General features: G+C 40.9%; 1 protein-coding gene across 1 annotated transcript in view; it reads left to right on the forward strand.

The window, feature by feature from the left end:
• The window catches only part of STIL (STIL centriolar assembly protein), a 62,010-nt gene extending 45,446 nt beyond the window's left edge, over window positions 1–16,564 (forward strand). Inside the window, exons 15-17 of the mRNA XM_033226477.1 lie at window positions 2,484–2,697; window positions 5,331–5,581; window positions 14,749–16,564. Of these exons, the coding sequence (XP_033082368.1) occupies window positions 2,484–2,697; window positions 5,331–5,581; window positions 14,749–15,535 (1,252 nt within the window). The 3' untranslated portion in view covers window positions 15,536–16,564. The remainder of the gene's footprint in view (window positions 1–2,483; window positions 2,698–5,330; window positions 5,582–14,748) is intronic.
• The last annotated feature ends 490 nt before the right edge of the window (window positions 16,565–17,054 follow it).

Below are 17,054 nucleotides of genomic sequence, written 5' to 3' on the forward strand. Positions count from 1 at the left end.
TTAGTAGAGACAGGGTTTCTCCATGTTGGCCAGGCTGGTCTCCAACTCCTGACCCCAGATGATCCACCCGCCTCAGCCTCCCAAAGTGCTGGGATTAAAGGTGTGAGCCACCATGCCCGGCCAACTCTGTTTCAAAAAAAATAATTAATTAAAAAAAACTACAGTTTGACCCAGTGTCTGGTTCCCCATGGGGTGAGCCCCAAACTAAGTCTGCAGTTTATTTAGAATAATTATAGAAACTGAGGACAAAGAGGAGCAAACCATGGGATCTTTACTTATTCTCCTTGACTTAACTCTGTAAACTGCAGACTACTTTCTAGAATAATGGGGGTTTTCAGATTGGAATTTTTAAAAATATCCAATCTGTTGTGGTGTTTTGTTTTGTTTTGTTTTTGAGATAGAGTGTTGCTCTGTCACTCAGGCTGGAGTGCCGTGGTGTGATGTTGGTTCACTGCAACCTCCACCTCCTGGGTTCCAGAGATCCTTCTGCCTCAGCCTCTCAAGGAGCTGGGATTACAAGTGTACGCCATCACACCCAGCTAATTTTTGTATTTTTAGTGAACACAGTGTTTCACCATTTTGGCCAGGATGGTCTCGAACTCCTGACCTCAAGTGATCCGCTTGCCTTGGCCTCCCAAAGTGCTGGAATTACAGGTGTGAGCCACCATGCCCTTTTTCTGCCTTTTTTTTTTTTTTTTAACTTTAGAAACAGATCTGAGTTAATGGATAGAATGAAGTTAATTGCTTTTTCAGAACAATTAATTAACTGATCCCACCAGATAACTAGATGTAAATCTAATCTTTGTTCAGCATCGATTTGGGTTGTTGATTTGGAATAAATTCTTTCTCCAGTGTTGTCTATGGTGATTTTGGTGCTTCTCTGGGATCTTTCTCGCACATTTGGTCTGATTTGTGCTCTGGTTCCTACTGCTGAGTATTCATAGATGAAACCCAACTCTGGGGCTTCCAGTCCTCCTTAGATGTCTTGTTGGATCAGTGTTTCTGATGTTGAAGCAGTCTGTGAAAGATAAATTTATTTGCCTTGGAGCTTAATTGGTTATTGATTACCTTTTCCCAGCAGTGAGTAGTGGTATGTAGTATTTATAGAGACTTTCTTTTAAAATGATCCATATTTTTCTTTAGAAGCTGTGCTTTGGACATACATAATAACACTTGGCATATTAGAAGCATTTTAAATTTTTTTATTTAATCTTTTGTTGAGATTTGACATTTTTATTTATTCCTTCCCCCTAAAGAGCGTAGACATTTATTTATTTATTTTGACTTATAAACAACAAATTTATTTCTCATTGTTCTGAGGGTTGGAAACTCCAAGGTTGAGACACCAGCAGATGTAATGTCTTGTAAGGGCCCATTTCCTGGTTCATAGTTGATGCCTCTTCGTTGTGTCCTCACATGGTAAAAGGAGCTATCTAGCTCTTGGTGTTATTTTATTAAGGACCCTTGTAATCTTTAATGTTTTGGGTTTGTTCTTTTTCGGTTTTGGTTTTCGCTTCCTAGGTTAGACACCAAGACAGATATTTTTAAATCCTTGAGGCCAGGTGCAGTGGCTCACGCCTGTAATCCCCGCACTTGGGGAGGTCGAGGCAGGCAGATCACCTGAGGTCAGGAGTTTGAGACCAGCCTGTCCAACATGGTGAAACCCCATCTCTACTAAAAATACAAAAACTAGCCGGCCATGGTGGCACACGCCTGTAATCCCAGCTACTCAGGAGACTGAGGCAGGAGAATCGCCTGAACCTGGGAGGCAGAGTTTACAGTGAGCCGAGATCACGCCACTAACTCCAGCCTGGGTGACACAGTGAGACTCCGTCTCAAAAAATAAAAAATAAAAATAAGAAACTTGAACAAATAACATATCTAAAATATTTAAATGCTCTAAAAATTTCCATTGCCATCAAGTTCAGGAGAAGTCAACAGCTTGTTTTCCAGGCTTCAAAGAAAATTGTCTTAAATATAAGTAACACAAGTTAAAAGGTACCATGATTTCGTTTATATGCAGCCTGTTAAAATGGAGTGTTTTTGTTTTTGTTTCTTATAGAAACAGGACCTTGCTCTGATGCATAGGCTGAGTACATGGTACAGTCATAGCTCACTGCAACCTCGAGTTCCTGGACTAAGTGATTCTCTTGCTCAGCCTCCTGAGCAGCTAGGATTACAGGTGCATGGTGCCACACTCAGCTAATTAAAACAAATTTTTTGTGAAGGTGGGGTCTCCCTATATTCCCCAGTCTGATCTTGAACTTCTCACCTCAAACTTCTCTTGCCTTGCTCTCCCAAAACACAGATTACAGGCATGAGCCACTGCACTTGGCTAAGATGGGGTGTTTATGTAGCATCACTAAGAGCTAAAAATACAAACCAGATACTGCTTGAGTCTTAACCCTTTCTTGTAAAGTTACTACATTTCAATTATATGTTAAAGGTACCTCAGTGACTAACACATTATATATCCTTCCCAGCAGCTCTTCTCTAGTTGTGAGAAAAGAACCTGATGTACCTGTGTTCTTTCCAAATGGCCAGCTGGCAGAAAGTATAAGCATGTGTTTACAGACTGGACCAACAGAGGGTGCCAGTAACAATTCTGAAACATCAGGGGAACCAAAAATTGAGCAAGTAATGCAACCCTTGCCTCATCAACCATCAGATAACCAGAAAATTTACCAGGATTTATTGGTAAGAAAATGTAGATCATTTCATCTTTTTCAGAAGGTTATTTAGTATAGAATATACTAGTTAAGCTTTTCCTAGGTTTAAACTGATGGAGACCTTAACATAAAAAGATTTTTGCCTAATTAACAGTGTAGCATTTCTTTTAGCTTTTCATAAATTATAACTTAAATTCAGTAATTTACTGTAAATATACTTAAGTACTTAGAAAAACACAGCTTTATTTTTAAAGTATAAATATTGATATGCCTAATTCAAACCAAAATTAGTATTAGACAATAAGCAAGTTTCTTGGAAATTTGAAAATTGGAAAGTAGTGGGATATTTATGATAATATTTACTGAGTTTAGGTAAGCCAATGTTTATTAAATACTTAGTCTAAGACAGTAGGCTCAGTGAAATCGATAATATAAAGGTAAATATGACACTCTGTGCCCTTGAGAGCCTAGGGGAAACAACAGCACATGCAGACTAGTAAACAATTACAAGACAGGCTGTTGAGGAGGAGTAGTGTAAAGCAAAGAGAACACAGAATAAAGGGATAATTCTAATTGGAGGAACTAGTCTTATAAAACTTAAAATGTGATCTGGGACTTAAAAGATAGAGAAACCCTGACTGTCACTTTCATCCAAATTGTAGAACATTTGATTTGTCCATTTGTGAGAAGGCTAATTAAACATACTTCACAGGGCCCTATGTATTCATCAATGAACACTTATTTGTTATTTGCTTGCTAGGTCCTAGACTGGTGCTAGCAGCTTGTATGCTCAGGGAATGAAATATGCAGAAATAGTATCACAGGTCATTCTTACTTTTCGAAAGTGAGAAGAAAAGGAGCCTAATTCTGTGAATATCATAAAGGCCTAATTTATAACTGAAACATATCACTTTTCAAATGAAAGCATTATTTAAAAGTTGTTTTTAAAAAATTGAGCATAAATCTTCGAAAATACTTGGAAAATTACTCAAAAGAGGTTTTGTTTTTTTTTTTTGAGATAGGGTCTTGCTGTGTCGCCCAGGCTGGAGTGCAGTGACATGATCTCAGCTCACTGTAACCTCTGTCTCCTGGGTTCAAGCGATTTTCTTGCCTTCCAGGTAGCTGGGACTAACAGGCACCTACTACCACATCTGGCTTTTTTTTTTTTTTTTTGAGACAGAGTCTCACTCTGTTGCCCAGGCTGGAGTGCAATGACATGATCTCAGCTCACTGCAGCTTCTCCCTCCCAGGTTCAAGTGATTCTCCTGCCTCGGCCTTTCAAGAGGCTGGGACCACAGGTGCACGCCACCACACCCGGCTAATTTTTGTATTTTTAAGCAGAGACAGGGTTTCACTATGTTGGCCAGGCTGGTCTTGAATTCCTGGCCCACCTTGGCCTCCCAAAGTGCTGGGATTACAAGTTTGAGCCATGCGCCTGTACTCAAATGATTTTTAAATATGTTGATTTTTGTTTTTATTTATTTATTTTCTATTTTATTTTATTTTTTTTAGACAGAGTCTCAGTCTGTCACCCAGGCTGGAGTACAGTGGCGCCATCTCAGCTCTCTGCAACCTGGGCCTTCTGGGTTCAAGTGATTCCCATGCCTCAGCCTCCCGAGTAGCTGGGACCACAGGCACGTGCCACCACACCTGGCTAATTTTTGTATTTTTGTTAGAGACAGAGTTTCACCATGTTGGCTAGGCTGGTCTTGAACTCCTGACCTAAAGTGATCTGCCCACCTTGGCCTCCCAAAGGGCTGGGATTATAGGTGTGAGCCACCGTGCCCAGCCTATGTTGGTTTTTGAGTGAATGAAGTCTGAACAAACATTCTGTTTTCTCTAGGGTCTGATGAAATTGTTCATTAGGATGTGCTTCTATAAAAACTCCATAATACCTGCAAATAATACCATAATACCTGCTTACTTGATACTTTGTGGAATTTGACGAGATACTGATTTTCCCTGGCCTTATTGTATCATTAAGGTCTTATTGTAAAATTGTTTTTTTTTTTTTTTTTGAGACAGAGTCTCACTCTGTTGCCCAGGCTGGAGTGCAGTGGCGCGATCTCGGCTCATTGCAAGCTCCGCCTCCCGGGTTCACGCCATTCTCCTGCCTCAGCCTCCGAGTAGCTGGGGCTACAGGCACCCGCCACCTCGCCCGACTAGTTTTTTGTATTAGTAGAGATGGGGTTTCACCATGTTAGCCAGGATGGTCTTGATCTCCTGACCTCGTGATCCACCCGCCTCGGCCTCCCAAAGTGCTGGGATTACAGGCTTGAGCCACCGCGCCCGGCCAAAATTGTTTTTTAACTTTTTTTTATTTTTATTTTTTTAGAGACAGAGTCTCACTTTGTCACGCAGCATATAGTGGCACAATCACGGCTAACTGCAGCCTTAGCCTTGTGACTCAAGTGGTCCTCCTACTTCAACCTCCTTAGTAGCTGGAACTACAAGTGTGTGCCAGCATGCCCAGCTAATTTTTAGTTTTTTTGTAGAGACAGGATCTCGCTGTGTTGCCCAGGGTCTTGAACTCCTGGGCTCAATTGATGCTCCTGCCTCAGCTTCCCAAAGTGCTGGGATTATAGGCGTGAACTACCACACCCAGCCCTAACATTGTTAATAGTGATTTTTCAAAAAAAATTTTTTTTTTCTTTTTGTCAGGGTCAAGTAAACCACCTATTGAGTAGTTCCTCCAAGGAAACTGAGCAGCCATCTACCAAAGCGGTAATTATCAGTCATGAATGCACCAGAACCCAAAATGTTTACCATACAAAGAAAAACACGCATCATTCAAGACTGGTGGACAAAGATTGTGTTCTTAATGCAACTCTTAAGCAACTAAGAAGCCTTGGAGTAAAAATTGATTCTCCCACTAAAGTGAAGAAAAATGCACATAACGTGGATCACGCCAGGTAACTTTTACAATTTTGTTTTAAAGGGAGAATAAATTTTATTTTTTAAAAATGTTATAATTTTTGCCCATCATTGGCTAGATGTATTGTGGCAATCTCATCAGAAAAGTTATGTTTGTGCCTCAATTCAGTTGATTCACCATTTATTCAGGGCCTACCATATGCATGATGAATAAGAGATTCTTCATTTTTGTGGGAGAGAGGGTTACATACATAAGTAATTTGAGAGATATTATGGGATGACTCCTGGTTGGATAGGCCAACAAAATACTTTAGGAGTCTTGAGGAAAGAGAAAGGAATTTCGCTTGGTAGCATCTGAAAAGTCTTTCTGGAGGTGATAAGGTCTGTGCCAGCTACTGGATGTACAGTTATACAATCATGCCATCTAAAAAGCAAAACCATTTCTTTTTTCTAGAAATGTACCCAATTGGTCATGTCCTTCTGTTCAGATTCCTTTCTACCAAAGATGACCTCAGCACATAACTTATTAAAAAAATAATAAAGTCTGGAGATTATATTATTAAGGCTAGCATATTTTCTGTTAATTATTTTTTGTTTTCTAATTTAAAAAGTAATAAAAATTGATGGTTTTAAAAAACAATACAGAAGAGAGTGTAAGATAACATGCAAAAGCCACAACTCCCCACATTCCTACCTGACTATTCCAAAGTTACTTTTCTTAGGCCAGGCTGGTGGATCAGGAGGTCAGGAGTTTGAGACCAGCCTGGCCAAGATGGTGAAACCCTGTCTCTACTAAAAATACAAAAATTAGCTGGGCGCGGTGGCAGGATCCTGTGGTCCCGGCTACTCAGGAGACTGAGGCAGGAGAATCGCCTGAACCCAGGAGGTGGAGGTTGCAGTGAGCCGAGATCGCGCCACTGTACTCTAGTCTGGATGACAGAGCAAGACTCAGTCTCAAAAAAAATAAAAATAAAAAAGGCCAGACTCAGTGGCTCACACCTGTAATCCCCAGCACTTTGGGAGGCTGAAGTGGGCAGATCACGAGGTCAGGAGATCGAGACCATCCTGGCTAACACAGTGAAACCCTGTCTCTGCTAAAAACACATAGCCGAGGCCGGGCGCGGTGGCTCAAGCCTGTAATCCCAGCACTTTGGGAGGCCGAGACGGGTGGATCACGAGGTCAGGAGATCGAGACCATCCTGGCTAACACGGTGAAACCCCGTCTCTACTAAAAAATACAAAAAACTAGCCGGGCGAGATGGCGGGCGCCTGTAGTCACAGCTACTCGGGAGGCTGAGGCAGGAGAATGGCGTGAACCCGGGAGGCGGAGCTTGCAGTGAGCCGAGATCGCGCCACTGCACTCCAGCCTGGGCGACAGAGCGAGACTCCGTCTCAAAAAAAAAAAAAAAAAAAAAACACATAGCCGAGCTGGGTGGCAGGCACCTGTAGTCCCAGCTACTTGGGAGGCTGAGGCAGGAGAATGGCATGAACCCTGGAGGCGGAGCTTGCAGTGAGTCGAGACTGCGCCACTGCACTCCAGTCTGGGCGACAGAGCAAGACTGTCTCACAAAAATTTTAAAAAAGTTACTTCTCTTAACCATTTCTTTTGTATTGTAGAAATGTTCCATGTGGTCGGGCGCGGTGGCTCACGCCTGTAATCCCAGCACTTTGGGAGGCCGAGACGGGTGGATCACGAGGTCAGGAGATCGAGACCATCCTGGCTAATCTGGTGAAACCCCGTCTCTACTAAAAAATACAAAAAACTAGTCGGGCGAGGTGGTGGGTGCCTGTAGTCCCAGCTACTCGGGAGGCTGAGGCAGGAGAATGGCATAAACCCGGGAGGCAGAGCTTGCAGTGAGCTGAGATCCAGCCACTGCACTCTAGCCTGGGTGACAGAGTGAGACTCCGTCTCAAAAAAAAGAAAAAAAAAAAGAAATGTTCCATGCATGTTCACGTATATGTGTATGTGATAAACTTTGTGATTTGATTTTTTTGTTGTTTTAATTTTGAGACAGTCTTGCTGTGTCACCCAGACTGGAGTGCAGTGGCGTGATCACAGCTCACTTCAGCCTCAACCTCCTGGACTCAAGTGATCCTCCTATCTCAGCCTTTTGAGTAGCTGGCACTACAGGCATGCACCAGTACTTGGCTAATTTTTTATTTTTTGCAGAGATGGGGTCTTGCTGTTTTGCCCAGTCTGGTCTCAAACAAACTCCTAGACTCAAGCAATCTTCCCACCTTGGCCTCCCAAAGTGCTAGGATTACAGCCGTGAGCCACTGCACCTGGTCTGTTTTTTTGTTTTTGTTTTTGTTTTAAACATGATATTATAATATCTTGGATACTTTTCCTTATAGGGATATACAGTTCTTTCTCATGTATTTAAGCAGCTGCATAATATTCTTTTCTACCCTTGTACTAGAATATATTGAATCCCAGTGCTCTATTAATGGACCTTTAAGCCAAATCTCTTATTTGTTATTTCAAACAATCCTAAGTGAACATCATTCTACAGGTACAAGTATCTTTGTAGGATAAATTCCTGAATAGGCAGGATCAAAGAGTATGTGCATTCAAAGTCTTAGTAGATACTACTACCATTGCTCACCAAATAGTTGTACCAGTTTATATTCCTGCCAATAGTGTAGAAGAGTGAGGCTATATATCCTAACCCTTCCCCTCTTGTCAGAACTGAGAACGAACTTATCACGTTAGTTGCAGTTTCTTACTATTTTAAATGTTGCTATGATGATCTTTTGCAAATATTGCTTTTCAGTTTTTGAATAGAATCTTGGAAATGGAAAGACTAAGGTAAAATGATACAAAAATTTTAAAGCCGTTGCTAAGTTGCTTTCTGAAAGAGTAAGTATTATTACCAGCTGCATGTATACATGTATGCCAGCTACCATTTCACCAATACATTAACTTCAACAAATACATACTGAGTTTCTACTGTGAGCCAGCTTATAAGAGATATCATAATACACAAGATAACCTGGTAAAGAAAGACATCTTTGTTCTCATAGAGTTTACAGTTCAGTGGGGAAGACACAGATAGTCAATATCTTTTATACCTGCTGTGAAATGGAAGGATAGAGAATGCCATGGAATCACATAGGAAAGGTAGCTAACTTTAAGAGTATTTTCGGCCGGGTGCGGTGGCTCAAGCCTGTAATCCCAGCACTTTGGGTGGCCGAGACGGGCGGATCACGAGGTCAGGAGATCGAGACCATCCTGGCTAACACGGTGAAACCCCGTCTCTACTAGAAATACAAAAAACTAGCCGGGCATGGTGGCGGCGCCTGTAGTCCCAGCTACTCGGGAGGCTGAGGCACGAGAATGGCGTAAACCCGGGAGGTGGAGCTTGCAGTGAGCTGAGATCCGGCCACTGCACTCCAGCCCGGGCGACAGAGCAAGACTCCGTCTCAAAAAAAAAAAAAAAAAAAAAAAAAAGAGTATTTTCATACTGTGTTATAATTACATCAAAATGGTCCCTTTTAAAGATCTGTACTAATTAAGACCAAAAATACCTTAAAGTTTGAAAAGTTATATTTTATTATTGATGCAATTTCTGTATATTTAAATTTTTTTTTTAGTTTTTAAAAATAGGATCTTGCTCTGTCACCCAGGCCTGTCACCCAGGCTGGAATGCAATGGTACAGTCATAACTTAGGTAATCTCAAACTCCTGGGCTCAAGCCAATCCTCCTGCCTCAGCTTTTTGAGTAGCTGGGACCAGAGGCATGTGCCATCATCTCTATGTCATTTTGATTAAATATGAAACTGTACTGCAATAGTTTCTCCAACATAAGAGTCAAATTTTGTTTCCCAGTTATCTTAGGCTTACGTCTGGAATGTCCTCCCAGCCTATCTGAGGCCTACCTGATTAATTCGCATTGTTTCAGTTTCAGTTTGACTTAAACTTAGTTTTTGAGTATAATGTCCTACCACTCTCTACCAAGTTCCAGCCTACTTGCCATTGGCACTTGCAAGATTCCTTGATGTTACTTTTATCTGAGATGCTCTTTTTTACCTTTCTCCTTGCCAAAATCCTTCTTATCTTTCAAAGCTGAACTCAGATGTCACCTCTTTGGACCTCTCAGAGTGTATTGATGTTTTGTACTCTTTTTTTTTTTTGAGACGGAGTTTTCTTTTGTAATGCCCAGGCTGGAGTGCAGTGGCGTGATCTCGGCTCACCACAACCTTTGCCTCCCGGGTTCAAGTGATTCTTCTGCATCAGCCTTCCTGAGTAGCTGGGATTACAGGCATGTGTCACCATGCCCAGCTAATTTTGTACTTTTAGTCAAGACAGGGTTTTTCCATGTTGGTCAGGCTGGTCTTGAACTCCCAACCTCAGATGATCTGCCTGCCTCGGCCTCCAAAAGTGCTGGGATTACGTGTGTGAGCCACTGCGCCTGGCCAATGTTTTGTACTCTTAAAATTACCTTGTTCTCAGTAAATTGTAGTATGTACTTGTGACAGCATTTTCAGCAAGTGTTTTTTTTTTTTTTTTTTTTTTGAGACAGGGTCTCACTCTGTCGCCCAGGCTGGAGTGCAGTGGCATGATCTTGGCTCACTGCAACCTCTGCCTTCCGGGTTCAAGCAATTCTTCTGCCTTAGCCTTCCTCCCGAGTAGCTGGGACTACAGGTGCGCACCACCACGCCCGGCTAATTTTTGTATTTTTAGTAGAGACGGAATTTCACAATATTGGCCAGGCTGGTCTCAAACTCCTGACCTTGTGATCTGCCAGCCTCGGCCTCCCAAAGTGCTGGTATTACAGGTATGAGCCACCACATCCGGCGAAGATTTTGCATAGTTCTAAATCCTCATTGCCTCTACCACTAACTTAGTGGGCCTTCAGTGAGTCATTTGCTGAACGAACGACATTCCTCCTACTCAGGTCATCACTGAAGCTTACAGTGAAGGTTCATTTTTAGTGTCTTTGTAGTATTTACTGTCAGTATTTAAGACCTTATATTGTTATCTTTTTAACGTGTGTAGGTATAATATAACTGGTATACTAAAAGTTTATAAGGCAGTTGTTTAGAATTTAAGACACATTTTTCTATAGAAACTGTTACAAATTATAGGTTAAATATGCTAGGAAACTAATCCTTATAATCCATACTGTTCCTCTAGCTCTGTAAACCAGACATCTTTCATCATTGTATCTATGTGAAAACTCATTTCATGTTCCAATTCTGGACTCCAGGAGCACATCATTCCACCAGAAGAGTGGCTAAGGCAGGGGAAAGAAGACCTGCTTTCTATTTTCCTGTTAATAGAATGCCGCAGAGATTAAGAGAGTCTAAAGGCAGGAAGGCAGGGAAAGAGGGTGCCAGACAAACCTAGAAATTGTGCAGGAAATGGAGATTGTGGGTTTGAGGTCTAGAAGCAACCTCTACACATAGGTTCCCAACTGGAGCGACTTTTTGAATTCAAAACCTGTCTCAAGCAGTCTCTCTGGTTGCTTCTTTACCTTGCTTCCTGGCTATCTGCTTAGTAGTTGAAAAACTCTGTTTAGGATAAGTAGTAGATAACTAATCTGGATTCAAATAGGATCATGAATCAAAGTTGTTTTTTTTTTTTTTTTTTTGAGAGACAGGGTCTCGCTCTATTGCCCAGGCTGGAGTGCAGTGGCACAATCATGGCTCACTGCAGCCTCAGTCTCCTGGGCTCAAGTGATCCTCCCACCTTAGCTTCCTGAGTAACTGGGACTACAGGTGTGCAGGAGCACACCCGGCTTATTTTTATTTGTAGAGATGGCGGTCTTGGTTTTCATCTGAGTTGGAATAATTTTAGAGCTTCCCATAAATTGTTGGCATGTGGCTCTCTTACTCAGATTTATTCATGGACTTTCATCATTCCTTGTGGCTGCACATCTAATGAGATTTTAACATAGGCATATATTTGTGCTCAGGCTTTTAGGATGTGATTAGTGGAGCGGATTCCTTTTTGCTTTTTGTCTTAATTACCCTAGTGTTTATATGCTTTGGTTCTGAGCATTATTGATTTGTTTTTTTAGCGATGTGGTCTCTATTTTGCCTAGGCTGGCCCCTTGAACTCCCGGGCTCAAGCAATCCTCCTGCCTCAGGCTCCTGAGAAGCTAGGACTACAGGTGTGCATACCACTGTGTCTGTCTTGATTTGTTTTGCTATTAAAGTAATGATATCTCATTGCCCCTGCCCCACCCTCCAAATTGAAATTGGCTAGCTTGTGTCAGGCATCGAAACTTGAATAGCCTTCTAAACTGATATTAATTACTTTATGGATCTTTTAACCATTCTATAAAAGAAGCTCTAGTTAAAATTAGAGGCTGGGCATGGTGACTCACGCCTGTAATCCCAGCACTTTGGGAGGCCAAGATGGGAGGATCACTGGAGCTCAGGAGTTCAAGACCAGCCTGAACAACATAGTGAGACCCCATCTTTACAAAAAGAAAAATTTTTGATTAGCTGGGCATGGTGGTATGCACCTGTAGTCGCAGCTACTTGGGAGGCTTTAGTAGGAGGGTCACTTGAGTCTGGGAGGTCGATGCCACAGTGAGCCATTATTGCGACACTGCACTCCAGCCTTAGTGGCAGAGTGAGACCTTGTCTCAAAAAAAAAATTAATTGATTAAAAAAAAAACACCCTAATTAGACCTGCTTTCTTTAAATATTTAACATTTTGAATTAGAAGTTCTCTTTGCTTTTATCAAATTATTTACATTAATATTATCTATAGACTGAGGAAATAGGCAAAGTAGAAAAAGACTTCCAAAAGTATTGTTACTATGAATAAAAGAATAATGTCTGGATAAATTAGTAGTATCTCTTTAATCTTATTAAAATAGTCTTCAAAGCATTAAATGCCAAGAAGGTTAAGGAAGAATTTCAAGGTTATAAAGACCAGCATTATTGAGCACACTGTCCCATTATTTGGTGATGGTTTCGGGGAACTTTTTTTTTTTTTTTTTTTTTTTTTTGAGACAGAGTCTCACTCTGTCGCCTAGGCTGGAGTGCAGTGGCGCAATCTCGGCTCACTGCAGCCTCCACCTCCTGGCTTCAACCGATTCTCCTGTCTCAAGCTACAGAGTAGCTGGGATTACAGCGCCCGCCACCACGCCCGGCTAATTTTTTTGTATTTTTGGGAGAGATGGGGTTTCGCCATGTTGGCCAAGCTAGTCTCGAACTCCTGACCTCAGGTGATCTGCCCACCTCGGCCTCCCAAAGTGCTGGGATTACAGGCGTAAGCCACCATGCCCAGCCTGGTTTCAGGGATTATTAATGGTTGGAAACAGTTTTTTTGCAAATTTCAGGTGCTTATAAGAATGAAAATATATAATGGTTGTTTGATTTTTGTGGGTCTGTGAATGCAAGCCGTGGCTAGCACATATAAAACAACTGAATTTCTTCATGGGATGATGTAGAAAGCCATAGCATATTTGACTAGAATATAATGTTCACCACAACAAATAGTGCACAAAGGACTCTGATGGAAAAAATCCAAGTTGCTGAATATAGTACAGTAAAACAGTGGTTACAGAGCCCCAGAGAGTAAGGCAGTCATGGTTTATCTCAGCTTGCTATGTACTATATAGCTTGAGAAAATTAGCTCAAATCTCTATTCCTCAGCTTTCTCAACTGAGAATAAATATAACAATAGTACCTACTTCTTTTATTCATTCAACAAGTACTTACTGAGTGCCTACTATGTGTTCCAGGCATCAAAGATACTGCAGTGGGGGCCGGGCAAGCAGACAAAACTCTGCCCTCATTGGCTTTCATGAGGGTGCTAGACAGTAAATAAGAATCAAGCATTGATTGAATATGTAGATATGTGTATTCAATGTATAGACCGCGATAAGTGCCAAAAAGAAAACAAAAAAGTAGTGGAAAGGGAATGTAAAGTGTTGAAATGGAGAATAAGATAGAAATATTCGATAGGGAATACCTCCCTGAGAAAGGTTACTGTGAGAAATGTATATGAATAATGCATGTACAGCATTTAGCAGAGTACCTGGCATATATAAGGACTCAATAATTAGCAGGCTGGGTGCAGTGGCTCACGCCTGTAATCCCATCACTTTTGGGAGTTCGAGGAGGGAGGCTCGCTTGACCTTAGGAGTTTGAGACCAGCCTGAGTCTGTAATTGTGCCAGCATTAGCAAATGACATGCAGTTGCCACTGCACTCCAGACTGGGCAACAGAGCAAGACCCTGTCTCAAAAAAAAAAAAAAAATTAGCAGCTATTTTTTATATATGTGATACTAAGGATAAGGTAAGTCAGTTGACTTAACACTAATCAAAGTAAGTTGAAGATTATGACTAATGAAAAAAGTATTCGTGGGTGTGTGTGTGGGTGTGTGTGTGTGTGTGTACAAGTCCATATCCAGAGACTGGTTGATGTTTTTTATTCATTGCAAATGGAATCTCCTCAACTATGAACAATTTAATTTTCTGAGCTACTTACCAAAGCTTGTACTGTTATATAATCAAATGTGTTTTGTGTTTGATTTTATTTTTATGTTTTACTTTACATTAAACATTAGCTGATCTCTTGTGCTATTTGGGTTAATAGTCATAAATTAAATGACTCATAACCATGTTGAATGACTTTTACATTTGGGGCCTTGTATTTGTTGTTAAAACCATGACTGATATACAGATTTAGGAAAATTAATTTGTATTCCACTTTCAACGTGTAAATCATGGATTACCTTCTAGGCTATTATTTTATCCCTTTTTAAATTATTTATTTATTTTTTATTTTTTAAGAGAGTCTTGTTCAGTTGCCCAGGCTGGAGTACAGTGGCATGATCATGGCTCACTGTAACTTTGAACTCTTGAGCTCACATGATCCTCCAGATTCTTGAGTAGTTGGGACTATAAATGTGCACCACCATGCCTGGCCAATTTTTAAATTTTTTTGTAGAGACAAGATCTGGCTATATTGCCTAGGCTGATCTTGAACTCCTGGCTTTAAGCAGTCCTCCCACCTCAGTGTCCCAGTCTGCTGGGATTACAGGCTTGGGCCACTGTACCCAGCCCATATCTATCCTTTGTGTATCTGGATCATCAAGACTTAGATGTCTGAGTACTTAGATAAAAGGACCATGAACTTAAAGCTGAAGATCTTTTGTTGCTTGTATAGAATGGAACACATTGAGAACTAGGTATTACTTAGAATATGGTAAATGATGGCTTATTGCTTTGTGTCTTTCAGTGTGTTGGCATGCATCAGCCCAGAAGCAGTGATCTCTGGATTAAACTGCATGTCGTTTGCTAATGTCGGCATGAGTGGCGTAAGCCCCAATGGTGTGGATTTGAGCATGGAGGCAAATGCTATAGCTCTGAAATATTTAAGTGAAAATCAGCTCTCACAACTGTCTGTCACTCGATCAAACCAAAATAATTGTGACCCATTCAGCCTTCTCCATATTAATACAGACAGAAGCACAGTAGGGCTTAGTTTAATTTCACCAAACAACATGTCATTTGCAACCAAAAAATATATGAAGAGATATGGACTCCTACAAAGCAGTGACAATAGTGAAGACGAAGAGGAGCCTCCCGACAATGCAGATAGCAAGAGTGAACATTTATTGAATCAGAACCATACGTCCATACCTGAACAGCTTGGTGGTCAGAAAGAGTCTTCTAAGAATGACCATGAAATAATTAATTGTTCTAACTGTGAATCTGTGGGCACCAACGCAGATACGCCAGTGTTAAGAAATATTACAAATGAAATTTTGCAGACAAAAGCAAAACAGCAGTTGACTGAAAAGCCAGCTTTCTTATTAAAGAACCTTAAACCAAGTCCTGCAGTGAACCTTCGAACCGGAAAAGCAGAGTTCACTCAACATCTTGAGAAAGAAAATGAAAGGGACATTGCAATTTTTCCTGAAAGTCTGCAACCTTCTGAAACTCTAAAGCAGATGAATAGCATGAATTCAGTAGGCACCTTCTTAGATGTAAAACGTCTCAGACAGTTACCAAAATTATTTTAACCCTTTAACTCTCTGCCCTTTTAATACAGGGACAGGGTGTCTGCTGAAGATACTTAGGGAAGCCAGAGAGCCCTGTGGTAGTTTTGGGATTTCCTGATCATTCTGGAGTCAGTCTGTTTCTTGGTAGCAGCCAACTAGGAAGAGTGACTTTTTCTGTGAGATGGCTGACTGGTGATAGGACTAAGTTCTCATTGTTCAAATAGAGCTGTTCAACATCACTGAAACCTTTAAGAAAAACAAACCCTGAGATCAGTTATTCCTACAAATTTAAGTAGACAGATACTATCCAGCTCTGAGTCTCAACTGCTCTTTTATACTGTACTTTTTTTACTTTTTTTTTTTTTTTTTTTTTGAGATGGAGTTTTGCTTTTGCAGCCCAGGTTGAAGTGCAGTGGCACGATCTCGGCTCACTGCAACCTCTGCCTCCTAGGTTCAAGTGATTTTCCTGCCTCAGCCTCCCAAGTAGCTGGGATTATAGGCATGTGCCACAACACCTGGCTAATTTTGTATTTTTAGTAGAGACAGATTTACTCCATGTTGGTCAGGCTGGTCTCAAACTCCCGACCTCAGGTGATCCACCCGCCTTGGCCTCCCAGAGTGCTGGGATTACAGGCGTGAGCTACTGTGCCCAGCTATACTATACATTTTAAGAAGTTCTAGCATGTTTCATCTCTGCATTTATCCCATATCACTAAAAGAACATAAGTTATCATGGTGTTGGGTAAATTAGCAAAATCAGCCCTTTCTGAGTTTAAGGGAAAAGTTATTTTTGAAAATAATAAAAATAACACACTCTTTTATACAAGAGTGTATTTCCTCTTAATTAGGATGCATGTTTAGTAAACTCTGGAGATACAACTTTTTGCAGTGTGGTGGGTTGGTTTTAGTGTAACATCTTCAACATGTCACGCTGGCTATCAAAGAATAAGAAAATTACTGAGTATGAGTATGTTTTATAAACTTTCTGAGTTTTTCAAATGTCTTAATATTTTTTAATAGAACTTAATAAAAATGTCTAGATTGACTATTTTCCTTTGTTCTCTTATAGTTTATTCCCCACTTTTTAAAAAACTCTTAACCTGCCCCCAAATTACAAAAATAATACAGAGTTCCCATATACCCTTCTTCCAGTGTCCTCCAGTGATAATTTCGTGCATAAGCATAGTAAATGAACAAAAGCAAGCAATTGACATTGGCTATAATGCTAATAACTGAACCACAGACCTCTCAGGTTTCACAAGTGTTTACACGCACTCATTTATTTACTTTTTGGTATATAGCTGTATGAAATTTTACCTTTTTTTTTTCTTCAAGATGGAGTCTTGCTCTGTTGCCCAGGATGGAGTACAGTGGCGTGATCTTGGCTCACGGCAGCCTCTGTCTCCTGGGTTCAAGTGATTCTTCTGCCTCAGCCTCCCGAGTAGCTTGGATTACAGGCATACACCACCACGCCTGGCTAATTTTTGTAGTTTTAGTAGAGATGGGGTTTCACCTTGTTGGCCAGGCTGGTCTCAAACTC

The sequence above is a fragment of the Trachypithecus francoisi genome, unplaced genomic scaffold (genome assembly GCF_009764315.1).
Source record: "Trachypithecus francoisi isolate TF-2019V2 unplaced genomic scaffold, Tfra_2.0 Lachesis_group12, whole genome shotgun sequence".
Taxonomy (NCBI): domain Eukaryota; kingdom Metazoa; phylum Chordata; class Mammalia; order Primates; family Cercopithecidae; genus Trachypithecus; species Trachypithecus francoisi.